Source organism: Lepidochelys kempii, chromosome 3 (genome assembly GCF_965140265.1).
Source record: "Lepidochelys kempii isolate rLepKem1 chromosome 3, rLepKem1.hap2, whole genome shotgun sequence".
NCBI classification, from domain to species: domain Eukaryota; kingdom Metazoa; phylum Chordata; order Testudines; family Cheloniidae; genus Lepidochelys; species Lepidochelys kempii.
The window spans coordinates 135,267,127-135,283,028 of NC_133258.1; the positions used below are offsets into that span (position 1 = coordinate 135,267,127).

Below are 15,902 nucleotides of genomic sequence, written 5' to 3' on the forward strand. Positions count from 1 at the left end.
ATTGGGGTGAACTTCCAGCAAGCATGATTCCAGTTTCCTTCCTTAGTGTCCTCCTTCCCAGCTCTGACACCACAGAGCCTTAGACCTGTGTCCCTGTTCCCATTCCTACCCTTAGCCAAACATGATCCCAACTTCCTTACTCCCATTCCCTGTTCCCATTTCCCCCTTTAGCAAAACATGATTCCAATTTTCTTACCCCCATTCCCTGTTCCCATCTCACACACCCCCATGCCCACCCCCACCCACACCCCAGTCACTTCCTCATTGACTACAGATTATATAGTAAAACTTGAGTTCTGCTTAGCTATACCTTAACCAATCATTTTCCTGAAATTTAACTAACCAATCCTAACATATTGTAACATGATTATGTAACCAATTATATCCCACCACCTCAATTAGTTTACACCCAGCAAAATTAATTATACAGCAGACAGGAACAATCACAGAACCAGACAGAGATTATACAGACAAACAATAGCAAAGTGGGAACTACAATGACAAAACAATACAGAAGTGAGGATTTCACATCCCAGCTATTGATAAGTGAGTTCTTGCCAGACAGGATGCTATCAAACTAAGGGTATGTCTACACTACGAAATTAGGTCGAATTTATAGAAGTCGGTTTTTTTGAAATCGGTTTTATATATTCGAGTGTGTGTGTCCCCACAGAAAATGCTCTAAGTGCATTAAGTGCATTAACTCGGCGGAGCGCTTCCACAGTACCGAGGCAAGCGTCGACTTCCGGAGCGTTGCATTGTGGGTAGCTATCCCACAGTTCCCGCAGTCTCCGCTGCCCATTGGAATTCTGGGTTGATATCCCAATGCCTGATGGGGCTAAAACATTGTCGCGGGTGGTTCTGGGTACATATCGTCAGGACCCCGTTCCCACCCTCCCTTCCCCCGTGAAAGCAAGGGCAGACAATTATTTCGCACCTTTTTTCCTGAGTTACCTGTGCAGACGCCATACCACGGCAAGCATGGAGCCCGCTCAGGTAACCGTCACCCTATGTCTCCTGGGTGCTGGCAGACGCGGTACGGCTTTGCTGCACAGTAGCAGCAACCCATTGCCTTCTGGCAGCAGACGGTGCAATACGACTGGTAGTCGTCCTCGTCGTGTCCGAGGTGCTCCTGGCCACGTCGGCTGGGAGCGCCTGGGCAGACATGGGCGCAGGGACTAAATTTGGAGTGACTTGACCAGGTCATTCTCTTTAGTCCTGCAGTCCTATTGAACCGTCTTATGGTGAGCGGGCAGGCGATACGGACTGCTAGCAGTCGTACTGTACCATCTTCTGCCAGGCAGGCAAGAGATGAGGATGGCTAGCAGTCGTATTGTACCATCTTATGCCAGGCAGGCAAGAGATGAAGATGGCTAGCAGTCGTACTGTACCATCTTCTGCCAAGCAGCCATGAGATGTGGATGGCATGCAGTCCTTCTGCACCGTCTGCTGCCAGCCAAAGATGTAAAAGATAGATGGAGTGGGTCAGAACAAGAAATAGACCAGATTTGTTTTGGACTCATTTTCCTCCTCCCCTGTCTAGATCACACTGCAGTCACTCACAGAGAAGGTGCAGCGAGGTAAATCTAGCCATGTATCAATCAGAGGCCAGGCTAACCTCCTTGTTCCAATAACAACGATAACTTAGGTGCACCATTTCTTATTGGAACCCTCCGTGCAGTCCTGCCTGAAATACTCCTTGATGTACAGGCACACCCTTTGTTGATTTTAGCTCCCTGAAGCCAACCCTGTAAGCCGTGTCGTCAGTCGCCCCTCCCTCCGTCAGAGCAACGGCAGACAATCGTTCCGCGCCTTTTTTCTGTGCGGACGCCATACCAAGGCAAGCATGGAGGCCGCTGAGCTCATTTTGGCAATTAGGAGCACATCAACCACCACACGCATTATCCAGCAGTATATGCAGCACCAGAACATGGCAACGCGATACCGGGCGAGGAGGCGACGTCAGCGCGGTCCCGTGAGTGATCAGGACATGGACACAGATTTCTCTGAAAGCATGGGCCCTGCCAATGCATGCATCATGGTGCTAATGGGGCAGGTTCATGCTGTGGAACGCCGATTCTGGGCTCGGGAAACAAGCACAGACTGGTGGGACCGCATAGTGTTGCAGGTCTGGGACGATTCCCAGTGGCTGCGAAACTTTCGCATGCGTAAGGGCACTTTCATGGAACTTTGTGACTTGCTTTCCCCTGCCCTGAAGCGCATGAATACCAGGATGAGAGCAGCCCTCACAGTTGAGAAGCGAGTGGCGATAGCCCTGTGGAAGCTTGCAACGCCAGACAGCTACCGGTCAGTTGGGAATCAATTTGGAGTGGGCAAATCTACTGTGGGGGCTGCTGTGATGCAAGTAGCTCACGCAATCAAAGATCTGCTGATATCAAGGGTAGTGACCCTGGGAAATGTGCAGGTCATAGTGGATGGCTTTGCTGCAATGGGATTCCCTAACTGTGGTGGGGCTATAGACGGAACCCATATCCCTATCTTGGCACCAGAGCACCAAGCCGGCGAGTACATAAACCGCAAGGGGTACTTTTCGATAGTGCTGCAAGCTCTGGTGGATCACAAGGGATGTTTCACCAACATCAATGTGGGATGGCCGGGAAAGGTGCATGACGCTCGCATCTTCAGGAACTCTGGTCTGTTTCAAAAGCTGCAGGAAGGGACTTTCTTCCCAGACCAGAAAATAACTGTTGGGGATGTTGAAATGCCTATATGTATCCTTGGGGACCCAGCCTACCCCTTAATGCCATGGCTCATGAAGCCGTACACAGGCAGCCTGGACAGTGGTCAGGAGCTGTTCAACTAAAGGCTGAGCAAGTGCAGAATGGTGGTAGAATGTGCATTTGGACGTTTAAAGGCGCGCTGGCGCAGTTTACTGACTCGCTTAGACCTCAGCGAAACCAATATTCCCACTGTTATTACTGCTTGCTGTGTGCTCCACAATATCTGTGAGAGTAAGGGGGAGACGTTTATGGCGGGGTGGGAGATTGAGGCAAATCGCCTGGCTGCTGGTTACGCGCAGCCAGACACCAGGGCGGTTAGAAGAGCTCAGGAGGGCGCGGTACGCATCAGAGAAGCTTTGAAAACCAGTTTCATGACTGGCCAGGCTACAGTGTGAAAGTTCTGTTTGTTTCTCCTTGATGAAACCCCCCGCCCCTTGGTTCACTCTACTTCCCTGTAAGCTAACCACCCTCCCCTCCTCCCTTTAATCACCGCTTGCAGAGGCAATAAAGTCATTGCTGCTTCACAGTCATGCATTCGTTATTCATTCATCACACAAATAGGGAGATGACTACCAAGGTATCCCAGGAGGGGTGGTGGAGGAGGGAAGGAAAATGCCACACAGCACTTTAAGCACAGCACTTTAAAAGTTTACAACTTTAAAATTTATTGAATGACAGCCTTCTTTTTTTTGGGCAATCCTCTGTGGTTGAGTGGCTGGTTGGCCGGAGGCCCCCCCACCGCGTTCTTGGGCGTCTGGGTGTGGAGGCTATGGAACTTGGGGAGGAGGGCGGTTGGTTACAGAGGGGCAGCAGTGGCAGTCTCTGCTCCAGCTGCCTTTGCTGCAGCTCAACCATACACTGGAGCATTCTGGTTTGGTCCTGCAGCAGCCTCAGCATTGAATCCTGCCTCCTCTCATCACGCTGCCGCCACATTTGAGCTTCAGCCCGCCACTTACTCTCTTCAGCCCTCCACCTCTCCTCCCGGTCATTTTGTGCTTTCCTGCACTCTGACATTATTTGCCTCCACGCATTCGTCTGTGCTCTGTCAGTGTGGGAGGACAGCATGAGCTCAGAGAACATTTCATCGCGAGTGCGTTTTTTTTTCTTTCTAAGCTTCACTAGCCTCTGGGAAGGAGAAGATCCTGTGATCATTGAAACACATGCAGCTGGTGGAGAAAAAAAAAGGGACAGCGGTATTTAAAAAGACACATTTTATAAAACAGTCGCTACACTCTTTCAGGGTAAACCTTGCTGTTAACATTACATACATAGCACATGTGCTTTCGTTACAAGGTCGCATTTTGCCTCCTCCCACCGCGTGACTACCCCCTCAACCTTCCCCCCTCCCTGTGGCTAACAGCGGGGAACATTTCTGTTCAGCCACAGGCAAACAGCCCAGCAGGAATGGGCTATACTGAGTGTCCCTGAAGAAAAGCACTCTATTTCAACCAGGTGACCATGAATTATATCTCACTCTCCTGAGGATAACACAGAGAGATAAAGAACGGATTTTGGTTGAATGCCAGCAAACATACACTGCAATGCTTTGTTCTACAGTGATTCCCGAGTATGTGTTACTGGCCTGGAGTGATAAAGTGTCCTACCATGAAGGACGAAATAAGGCTGCCCTCCCCAGAAACCTTTTGCAAAGGCTTTAGGACTACATCTAGGAGAACCGCAAATGCCAGGGCAAAGTAATCCTTTCACATGCTTGCTTTTAAACCATGTATAGCATTTTAAAAGGTACACTCACCAGAGGTCCCTTCTCCGCCTGCTGGGTCCAGGAGGCAGCCTTGGGTGGGTTCGGGGGGTACTGGCTCTAGGTCTAGGGTGAGAAACAGTTCCTGGCTGTCGGGAAAACCGGTTTCTCCGCTTGCTTCCTGTGAGCTATCTACAACCTCCTCCTCATCATCATCTTCTTCATCCCCAAAACCTGCTTCCGAATTGCCTCCATCTCCATTGAAGGAGTCAAACAACACGGCTGGGGTAGTGGTGGCTGAACCCCCTAAAATGGCATGCAGCTCATCATAGAAGCGGCATGTTTGGGGCTCTGACCCAGAGCGGCTGTTCGCCTCTCTGGTTTTCTGGTAGGCTTGCCTCAGCTCCTTCAGTTTCACGCGGCACTGCTTCGGGTCCCTGTTATGGCCTCTGTCCTTCATGCCCTGGGAGATTTTGACAAAGGTTTTGGCATTTCGAAAACTGAAACGGAGTTCTGATAGCACGGATTCCTCTCCCCAAACAGCGATCAGATCCCGTACCTCCCGTTCGGTCCATGCTGGAGCTCTTTTGCAATTCTGGGACTCCATCATGGTCACCTGTGCTGATGAGCTCTGCATGGTCACCTGCAGCTTGCCACGCTGGCCAAACAGGAAATGAGATTCAAAAGTTTGCGGTTCTTTTCCTGTCTACCTGGCCAGTGCATCTGAGTTGAGAGTGCTGTCCAGAGCGGTCAGAATGGAGCACTCTGGGATAGCTCCCGGAGGCCAATACCATCGAATTGTGTCCACAGTACCCCAAATTCGAGCTGGGAACGTCGATTTAAGCGCTAATCCACTTGTCAGGAGTGGAGTAAGGAAATCGATTTTAAGAGCCCTTCAAGTCGAAATAAAGGGCTTCACTGTGTGGACGGGTGCAGGTTTAAATCGATTTAACGTTGCTAAATTCGACCTAAAGTCCTAGTGTAGACCAGGGCTTTGTTTCTTTTTACATTTTCTAGGCACTTCCCTTTCTCTGGAGGTGATAGGAATACAATCCTGTCCTGATAGTGCCTAACAGCCCAATAGCACCTTATTTCAATGTGACTAGTTTGGAATATGAGGATGTGACCGGTCGCTTCCCAGCTTATGGCTGCCTCTGCTGCTTAGCCAAAGGCCCTAGCCTAAGAACAGGGCCTCAAACTGTCACAGTAAGAGAAGGCCCTTACACCAGCAGACAGTGATTTTGATTCTTTCTTTTATACCTCTATCACTAGCCAAGTGATAAGAATACACCTAAATTCTTAGAGTACAGGCCTTTGCAGACAGGCCTGAATATCTATATCCTAACAGCTTCCCCTACTAATTCTTCCCGGTTTGTGAGCAGCAGGTCAAGAAGAGCCCTGCCCCTAGTTTGGTTCCTCCAGCACTTGCACCAGGAAATTGTCCCCTACATTTTCCAAAAACTTCCTGGATTGTCTGTGCACTGCTGTATTGCTCTCCCAGCAGATATCGGGGTGATTGAAGTCTCCCATGAGAACCCGGGCGTGCGATCTAGTAGCTTCTGCGAGTTGCCGGAAGAAAGCCTCGTCCTCCTCATCCCCCGGTCCGGTGGTCTATAGCAGACTCCCACCACGACATCACCCTTGTTGCTCACACTTCTAAACTTAATCCAGAGACTCTCAGGTTTTTCTGCAGTTTCATACTTGAGCTTTGAGCAGTCATACTGCTCTCTTACATACAGTGCAACTCCGCCACCTTTTCTGCCCGACCTGTCCTTCCTGAACAGCTTATATCCATCGATGACAGTACTCCAGTCATGGGAGTTATCCCACCAAGTCTCTGTTATTCCAATCACATCATAATTCCTTGACTTTGCCAGGACTTCCAGTTCTCCCTGCTTGTTTCCCAGGCTTTGTGCATTCGTGTATAGGCACTTGAGATAACCCACTGACCGCCCCTCCTTCAGAATGTCTGAAGAAATGGTTTTGGTACCTGATACGTGGTAAATCCAGTGAGAGTGTCAAAATATTTTCATTCATCGATTACGCTACTTGCCGCTAAAATATCTCCCCATTGAGGTGGGGCAAAGAGAGAACGACAGATGAGCCTGTGTTGAGAGAGACAGATGGAGCTGGGATAAGGCAGAGGGAAATGCAGCTGGTTACTAAGAAGAGACAACCTGAAAAAAAACAACAAAAAAACCCCTGAACTGCCAGTTTATAAATCGAACATGACATAAATGCAATTGCATCTACACTGTTATCTACATTTGGCATGGATGGCCTCATTAACTATCCTTATCTTTACTTTGCTTCAGCTATCCTGACTGAGCCCTTCCTTATATCATGAAAATAAATGGTCTTCCCATCTTTGTAATGACACATTTCCTGCTCCATAGTGCATGATGTGTGTGTCTGGGGGTCCATATAAGTGACTTATCTGTGTGTAACCTGTACGTGCTTAAACACAGAAATCAGTGGGGGGTGGTAAAATGATTCCCTTGAAATCTATGGTATATTTAAATAGAATGCTCCAAGCCAAACAGAGTTCAGAAAAGCTATAAAGTTACGTACTTAACTCTTATGCCACAACCTGTTAGAGTAAGGGGAGTTGCATGTTCAATTATGGAAAAATAATTGGACAGTATGCAGATCCCCACTCTCTGGCTATTAGAAGCCAACTGGAGCCCAGGGGTTTGTATACTGCCTGTATAGTTACTTCTCAGTAATCACACAGTCAGCATGCAAATTCTTTTGCTCTGATTCAGTTACCTGCATAATTCCCACCCAGGTACATGTAAGAAACATACAGTAGTTGATTTGACTTCTTTCCTACCCACCCCAGTCCCGAGCTGAGCTGCCCCTGAACTGTGGGAAGTTCCATGGGAGTATAACACTGTACCATCCCTACAGCCCTCTCTGTGGCAGGCTACTTCAGCTGGCTATTGGCCATGGTCTTGTCCCAGCACCCCCCTGTCTCCGTCCCATCCCGTTGGGGTAGCTTTTATCCCTCTTCAGCCACTAGGAGTTGCTGCTGATATGCCTGGTTAGGGGAAGGCTCCTTTCACCTTTATCCCTCAGAAGCAATGTAAGAGCCAGTCAGTTTAGCACTCTGACTTTTTCAATGACAAGGGGTGACTTGGAGTCCATTAGAAGCATGGCTTGTTGTGAATGGGAGATCAGGGAACAAAGTATGTTAAAGGTCTTATTCTGTATGCCTGGAGCATTACCTTGGACATCAGTGTAGGAATGTTGGCTTTATTTGGATTCAGGAGAGGGCCCTAAGAGTGGCACTTGCCTATCTGATGTTGAAAGAAAATGTGTTTGTGCCTCATGCTGGTGAAATTGTTCAAGAAGCTTATGCATGTGAAAGATCTCTGCTGTAATGTCTAAAGGAGCACTCAAGGACGATAAGGCCATTGCAGAGAAACTAAATTAATTCTTTGCATCGGTCTTCATGGCTGAGGATGTGAGGGAGATTTCTAAACTTGAGCCATTCTTTTTGGGTGACAGATCTGAGGAACTGTCCCAGATTGAGGTGTCATTAGAGGAGGTTTTAGAACAAATAGATAAACAATAATAAGTCACCAGGGCCAGATGGTATTCAAGAGTTCTGAAGGAACTCAAATGTGATATTGCAGAACTACTAACTGTGGTTTGTAACCTATCATTTAAATCGGCTTCTGTACCAAATGACTGGAGAATAGTTAATGTGATGCCAATTTTTTTAAAAAGGCTCCAGAGGTGATCCTGGCAATTATAGGTGAGTGAGCCTCACGTCAGTACCAGGCAAACTGTTTGAAACTATAGTAAAGAACAGAATTGTCCAGCTCATAGATGAACATAATTTGTTGGAGGAAGAGTCAACATGGTTTTTGTAAAGGGAAATCCTACCTCACCAATCTACTAGAATTCTTTGAGGGGGTCAATAAGCATGTGGACAAGGGGTATCCAGTTGATATATTGTACTTAGATTTTCAGAAAGCCTTTGACAAGGTCCCTCATCAAAGGCTCTTAGACAAAGTAAGCTGTCATGGGATAAGAGGGAAGGTCCTCCCATGGATGGGTAACTGGTTAAAAGATGGGAAACAAAGGATAGGAATAAATGGTCAGTTTTCATAATGGAGAGAGGTAAATAGTGGTGTCCCCGGGGGTCTGTACTGGGACCAATATTATTCAGCATGTTCATAAATGATCTGGAAAAAGGCTTAAACAGTGAGGTGGCAAAATTTGCAGATGATAAATTTAAATCCAAAGCAGACTGCAAAGAGCTACAAAGGGATCTCATAAAACTGGGTGACTGGGCAACAAAATGGCAGATGAAATTCAATGTTGATAAATGCAAAGTAATGCACATTGGAAAACATCATCCCAACTATACATATAAAAAGATGGGATCTAAATTAGCTGTTACCACTCGAGAGAGATCTTGGAGTCATTGTGGATAGTTCTGAGAACACCCACTCGATGTGCAGCGGCAGTGGAAAAAAAGCAAACAGAATGTTGGGAATCCTTAAGAAAGGGATAGATAAGACAGAAAATATAATGTTGTCTCTATATAAATCCATGATACGCCCACATTTTGAGTACTGCGTGCAGATGTGGTCCCCCTCATCTCAAAAAAGATGTATTGGAAAAGGTTCAGTAAAGGGCAACAAAAATGATTAGGGGTATGGAACAGCTTCCGTATAAGGAGAGATTAAAAAATCTGGGACTTTTCAGCTTGGAAAAGAGACAATTAAGGGGGGATATGATAGAGGTCTATAAAATCATGACTGTTGTGGAGAAAGTGAATATGGAAGTGTTATTTTCTCCTTCTCATAACACAAAAAACTAGCGGTCACCAAATGAAATTAATAGGTAGCATGTTTAAAATGAACATGGGAAGTATTTCTTCACACAACGCACAGTCAACCTGTGGAACTCTTTGCCAGAGGATGTTGTGAAGGCCAAGACTCTAAAAGGGTTAAAAAAAAAAGAACTAAATAAATTCATGGAGGATAGGTCCATAAATGGCTATTAGCCAGGATGAGCAGGGATGGTGTCCCTAGCTTCTCTTTGCCAGAAGCTGGGAATGGCGACAGAGGATGGATCACTTGATTGCCTGTTCTGTTCATTCCCTCTGGGGCACCGAGCATTGGCTACTGTTGGAAGACAGGATACTGGATTGGATGGGTCTTTGGTCTGACCCAGTATGGCCATTCTTACGTTCTTATGTCTAAATCAATGAGGCATAGGATCTATCTGGTGAGTAAATTCAGTTGTACAAGCTTAATGCTGTCACTAGACAACTTAACTGATGCACGCAGTTTCTTCCAAATTTTAAAAATGTTTTAGCAAGGAAAAATGTTTCCAAACTGGATGGGTTGAGGCAGTTCTTTGATCTTTGTCGTCTCCATTTTTTCCTGTAGCAGAAGGCAGTGCCTCTTTCTCATTAAATCCTAGCATTTTGGATCTGCTTGTACTTTCACACCTACAGTGTAGAAAGCAGTAGGCACAAATGTTGCCAGGATATATGGTCACTTTCCAGTTGCACTTTGATTTCAAACCTTGCTTTACCATTCCCAGTGTTGCAGCAGGCTTGTGCCTCAGTACGCTAGTATTCTAGAAGAGCAAAATTAAGATGTTCCCATGGGATGTTGCAAACATAATGAAGCTTTTACATACTTCCCTGAGGAAAGTGGGCGGTACTTACTGTATATACTCATTCATTAGCCCGTTTGTTTATAAGCTGACCCCCCACCCCCAAGATGGATAGGTAAAAACTGCGTGACTCTTTCATAAGCCGACCCTATATTTCAGGGGTTGGCAAACTTTGGCTGCCGGCCCATCAGAGTAAGCCGCAGGTGGGTCGGGACGTTTTGTTTACCTGGAGCATTCACAGGCACAGAGCCCTTCAGCTCCCTGTGGCCACGGTTTGCTGTTACCAGCCAGTGGGAACTTCCCGCAGCTCCCATTGGCTGGGAACGGCGAACCACAGCCACAGGGAACTGAGGGACTCCATGCCTGCAGACGCTCCAGTATTACAATATATTAGATATTCAATTCAATGATTTCATAGAGTTTAAAATCATCAAATTTTGGTGTAGACCTCTTTATAAGCCGACCCCTGCTCTTTGATGCATCACCTTTTTACCAAAAATACTCGGCTTATGAACGAGTATATACAGTAATTGGAGCAGGTTGCTAGATAGCATGAGGAAAGTAATATATATTGTGAGTTCTGCAGGGGTAGCTCTAGCCTCTTCCCAGTGGGAGAGCTGAGGTGGGCTAGACTGAGGTGGGGGGAGCTGCGCTATGCATCTTGTGGGCACACTTTTTTTTTTTTTAACAATATGCACTTAAACGTGTGTTTTATCTGTTATCCTTAAAAGAAGAATAAAAATATATACGGATCGGTTTTAAACTTCATCTGTATCAGCTCACTGGTGCAACATTTATTCACAGAAAATCAACAGGAAAAAACTTAAGCCAATAAATAAACAAACTAATAATAACAATAAACAACTGCAAACTTCTGGGGAAAAATTACTATTTAAAGAATATGAATGGTTAATGACTTTAAATCTGAGCGTGTACTGTCTGAAGGAAATAGGATGAAATTCAATCAGGACAAATGGAAAGTACTCCACTTAGGAAGGAACAATCAGTTGCATGCATGCAAAATGACTGCCTAAGAAGGAGTACAGCGGAAAGGGATCTGAGGGTCATAGTGGACCATAAGCTAAATAAGAGTCAACGGTGTGACGCTGTTGCAAAAAAAGTGAACATGATTCTGGGATGTATTAGCAGGAGTGTTGTAAGAAAGACATGAGAAGTAATTCTTCTGCTCTACGCTGGGCTATTTAGGCCTCAACTGGAGTACTGCATCCAGTTCTGGGCACCATATTTCAGGAAAGATGTGGACAAATTGGAGAAAGTCCAGAGAAGAGCAATAAAAATAATTAAAGGTCTAGAAAACATGACCTGTGAGGGAAGATTGAAAAAATTGTTTGTTTAGTCTGGAAAAGAAGACTGAGAGGGGACATGACGATAGTTTTCAAGAACATAAAAGATTGTTACAAGGAGGAGGAAGAAAAATTGTTGTTCTTAACCTTTGAGGATAGGACAAGAAGCAATGGGCTTAAATTGCAACAAGGGAGGTTTAGGTTGGACATTAGGAAAAACTTCCTAATGGTCAGGGTAGTTAAGCACTGGAATAAATTGCCTAGGGAGGTTGTGGAGATTTTTAAGAGCAGGTTAGACAAACACCTGTCAGGAATGGTCCAGATAATACTTATCCTGCCATGAGTGCAGGGGACTGGACTAGATGACTTCTCCAGGTTCCCTTCCAGTCCTAAGTTTCTGTGATTATATTTTAAATTTAGCCATTTGCACATGGCAAAGTCAGCTATTTGGAAGTTTTGGAGACTCAGAGCTATAATACAACAACTCTCACTGTGGTCAGTCTGGAGCAGGGGACCTCAGTGCTAGAGAGGGTTAATTGAGCCACAGGTACTGTAGGAGGTATCACCCAAAACCTTTGGGTTCTGTCCTTAGCAGCAGCTGGAGGAGGGAATGGGGATGAATGTTGGTTCTCTGCAGCTCCTGAGCCCCAACCAGTTTGCAAACCTTAGTATGGTCTGCCTGGGCCAGAGTACGTGCAGCTGCAGCAGGCACGTGGCAGAGAGCCGCACTCTGTAGATGTGAACCAGGCAGGGAGGCAGTAGGGGAGCCATTTCAGATTTTGGTAGGGGAGGGCAAGTTTAACTGTGGTTTCAGGGGCTACTTAGGCACCTGAAAACTGTTTTTTTTTTTTAAGTAGATAATAACTAAGAAATTAGCTGTCAGGAGCACTGTATCTAATTTCTGTATAAAGAAGTTTTTTATATAATACACGCATCAATCAAAAACACATTTGGTACTTTGTACACTGTCTTACATAGAGAGAGATAAAATCTGCTTCCTTTCTTTAACAGACATGCTGTTATTAGTGGGAGAGTAGTACCATTGTTGCCAGTGTTTCTTTGTTGTGGTGTTTTTGTTTTGGCTTTAAACCAGGAATAAATGCAATTTTTATTTTTTCAGTGTTGGCTTAAACTGTGCATTAGGGGCAGTGGAAATGAGGCCCTTCATTGAAACAATTGGGAAATGTACGACGGCCTACATCATCTGTTATCCCAATGCAGGTGTGTGTTGTGTGCGTGTGTGTACACACAAAGGGAACTAGTCCAGCCTTTCCATACCACTAGAATTAATACACCAGGTAGATAATTTACAGGTCAGTCACAGCGTACACAATGTAGTAGCTCATCATCTTCACTCCATTTTTTTGTTATATTTCAGCACCCCAAAAAAGCTGCTATTGACCTAGAAGCTTGTCTAGTGTGAGTTATTTGATCATTCTCATTAAAGGGTGTATCTCGAAGTTTAATTGAGCAGCTGTACCTATCCACTTCAGTCAGAGCAGTTTCAGGTGAATGGTGGATAATTTAAATCTTTTTGGGGCTCAATCTTGCAACCTTTACTCTTCTGAGTAGTCCCAATGAAGTCATTCAAGCTACTTGTTTTAGTAAGGGCTACTTATGTGAATAAAGTTTGAAGGATCAGGCTCTTTTATTGCCCCAAGCAGCTTTAAGCAAACATTTTCTGTGAAAGAGAAGTAGGGATGGATGGGAAATAAACCTCTGTTACCCAAAACTCCTTTGGTAACACATATGTAAACTGATTTTATTTTCTAGCAGCTCAAGTATCTGATATTCTAGCAGTTTGCTCCAAAACTTTTCTTTATTCTTTTACTATCCAAAATTTTATTTCCCGCTTAGAGACAGGATTTGATGCCTGGAAAAGAAAATAATTACTCTGAAAAGCAAGTAGTTTAAGGCCAGGTCAGACTACTACTCCCAACTCTGTAATTAAGAAAAGACTAATACATTTTTTATTTATTAGAAGTGTAGCAACTGCTCAGTTGAAAGGAAATAATGGCACTTTAACAGCACTCAGTAGCTATAGCAGCATAGGTGTTAGGTTAAAGGAAATAATTCCTTTAAAAACAACCCCCAAAACTTTCTTCCTACCTTACTGCATTCCACTTTCCAACTATTTAGGAAATAAATGTCATGACTACTGTGAGTTAGAAAAACATTTAGAATTTAACATTTTAAAAAAAAATTAGTTGTAATGAGGAATCACAAGTGAAGTCACCTTCAGGAGCAACTAATAACTCATTGAATGATCACAAGTGCAATAAGGCATTTTAGTTCTACATGTGCAGCTGCTTTAAATGTCTCCTCTTTGTGCGGTTTAAGCACATTGTAATACTCTAAAAATATTTCTCAAGGTCTCCCCAATGCCTTTGGAGGTTACGACGAAACCCCTGAAGTGACTGCCAAGCATATAAAGGTAGGGAATATTTCTCATGAATAGGTTTTACCTGTCACAGTAATAGTAACATGGTTGTCTCTGCATTTACTTTATGCGGTCTTACTGTAGCACTTTGTTAATTGGTTCTCAGGCAAGTATCACCTGGGTATTTAGCTGGGGTCTCTTTTGTATGTTAGAAACACCACTTTTCTCCAGCAGTTTGTAACCAGTTTGTTCAATAGTGGCACTTGCTGACTCAGATCAGGAGAAACTTCTGTTTAATGAATTTTGAAACCCTAAGTCATTCTTGCTTTTTTTCCCGCCCATTAAGTAGCAGGAAGGTTGCTTAGCTTGTGAGATCTGCAAGCATTTGCACTCTTTCACTCTCTCACTCCCTCTCTTTTTGGAAATAGCTTACCCTCTTTTGTGATTAACTGTGAACATAAATCTCAGTGGGTGGGTGGGTTTTTTTTTTTTTCCGAGTTTCTGTGCAGGAAACCTGCAGTGGGAAAAGAAGCTCACTTAGGTAACACTAACCTACATTGATGATTTCCAGCCTTTTCCATCCTGGGACAACCCTCCCATCTAACAAAGATCTTATAGAGCAATAAAGGAAGGGCAGGGTGGTTACAACCCCCTGACAATTGATCATGACCCCCAGGTTGAGAAACCCTGGCCTGAGTTGGCAGGCAACACAAATTACAACAGTTGGAAATTTGGTTTCCAAGAGGATTTTCCCACTGATGGAGGAGGAAGCTAGCTACTGACTGTTAACTGTCAAGTAATCAAAATAAAAGTGAATTGAGTTTTGTATATTATCTTGTAATATACAAGTGCTTCAAAACATTTTGTAAAATAGGGAGTTAAGTACTGTGCATGCAAACTGAGCAGCCTTTGTGCACTTGGCACTATCTTGCACAGTCATAGCCATTATAACCACTTTTGGGAGAGGAAGAGTTGTCCAGGACACCGGTTTTTCCATTGATTACTCTGCAAAGTGGTATTTGACCTTTGCTGTCCACCTGAGAATAGCAGAAGGGTGTGGGCTTTAAAGTGTCATCAGGAGGGCAGCATCTGAAGCAATGTGGAACATTTGGCCTTGTGTGTTGATTTACACTCACATTTGCAAATTTGGTCCACAGCTTTTAGGCCAGAGACAAGAGGGTTGCCATACTAGCAGCTGGGAGTGAATAAAGAGGAAGGAATAATAAATGTTACGGGGAAGTAATGATACTGAAAACCAGAGGGGTAAAATTCAATGGACTACTTTGAGTTGGGTTTAATTCAGTAACATTGCTTCATTTCGGTTTTTTTAGGGAGCTTTAGCTTGCTTGATATTTAGAGAATATAGATTTTTTTTTTTTTTTTTACCTTCGTTTTTGTGAATTGCCTGTTGTTGGATGCAGTTATCAACTTGAAACTAAATAGTCTTTTCCTTGCACACAGAGTTTTGCTTTGGATGGTTTGGTCAACATAGTTGGAGGTTGCTGTGGTACCACTCCAGCACATATCGGGTAACTTCACAGGTCATGTTAGTCTATTCAAATGCACAGGAAAGGAAAATGTCCCTGTTCCTCCAAACTGGAGTTCCATGATTTGGGTTAAGACCTCTTCACAAAAAGAATAGAGAACCCACTTGAGATCGAGCTGCTGTAGCCTGTGGGCTAGACAGTGTTGTGCTCCTGCATTAGTAGCCTGTTGTTGCAGGGGCTGGAGGGTGGTAAAAACAAGTGTAATACACCTGGTCCCCTGTCTTGACTAAAACTGTTGCAGAATAAAACCCTGTGTTCTCCTTTTCCTTCCTCTGCTGTGCTGCTCCTATAGCTTTTGTGGGATAATACTACAAAGCTGCTTTAAAGGGAAAAGGAAGAAAGAGACAAAGCCATGGCAAGGATCTGAGAGGGTTAAAATGACAGTCCCATCTGGTCGGGAGAAATGTTTCAGTACAGCCTCACTAGAAATAGTAATTTGGAAGACATCCTTCCTGCATTTATTCCTTCAGTGTTCACAAGAGGCAGACCCCCCTCTCCCACAGGGATAGGGAAAAGCTAACCCTTCTGAGCCATCATTGCTCTGATGCCCTGTGTAAGTGTAGGAGGCATGGCACGTTACCCTTAGTTGAT

At 44.7% G+C, this 15,902-nt stretch overlaps 1 protein-coding gene across 5 annotated transcripts in view; it reads left to right on the plus strand.

Moving 5' to 3' along the window:
- The window catches only part of MTR (5-methyltetrahydrofolate-homocysteine methyltransferase), a 77,760-nt gene that overhangs the window by 16,214 nt on the left and 45,644 nt on the right, over nucleotides 1–15,902 (plus strand). For all 5 annotated transcript variants that reach the window (XM_073338202.1, XM_073338204.1, XM_073338203.1 and 2 more), the window contains 3 exons: nucleotides 12,505–12,605; nucleotides 13,757–13,818; nucleotides 15,226–15,293. In XM_073338202.1, coding sequence (XP_073194303.1) covers nucleotides 12,505–12,605; nucleotides 13,757–13,818; nucleotides 15,226–15,293 — 231 coding nt within the window. The remainder of the gene's footprint in view (nucleotides 1–12,504; nucleotides 12,606–13,756; nucleotides 13,819–15,225; nucleotides 15,294–15,902) is intronic.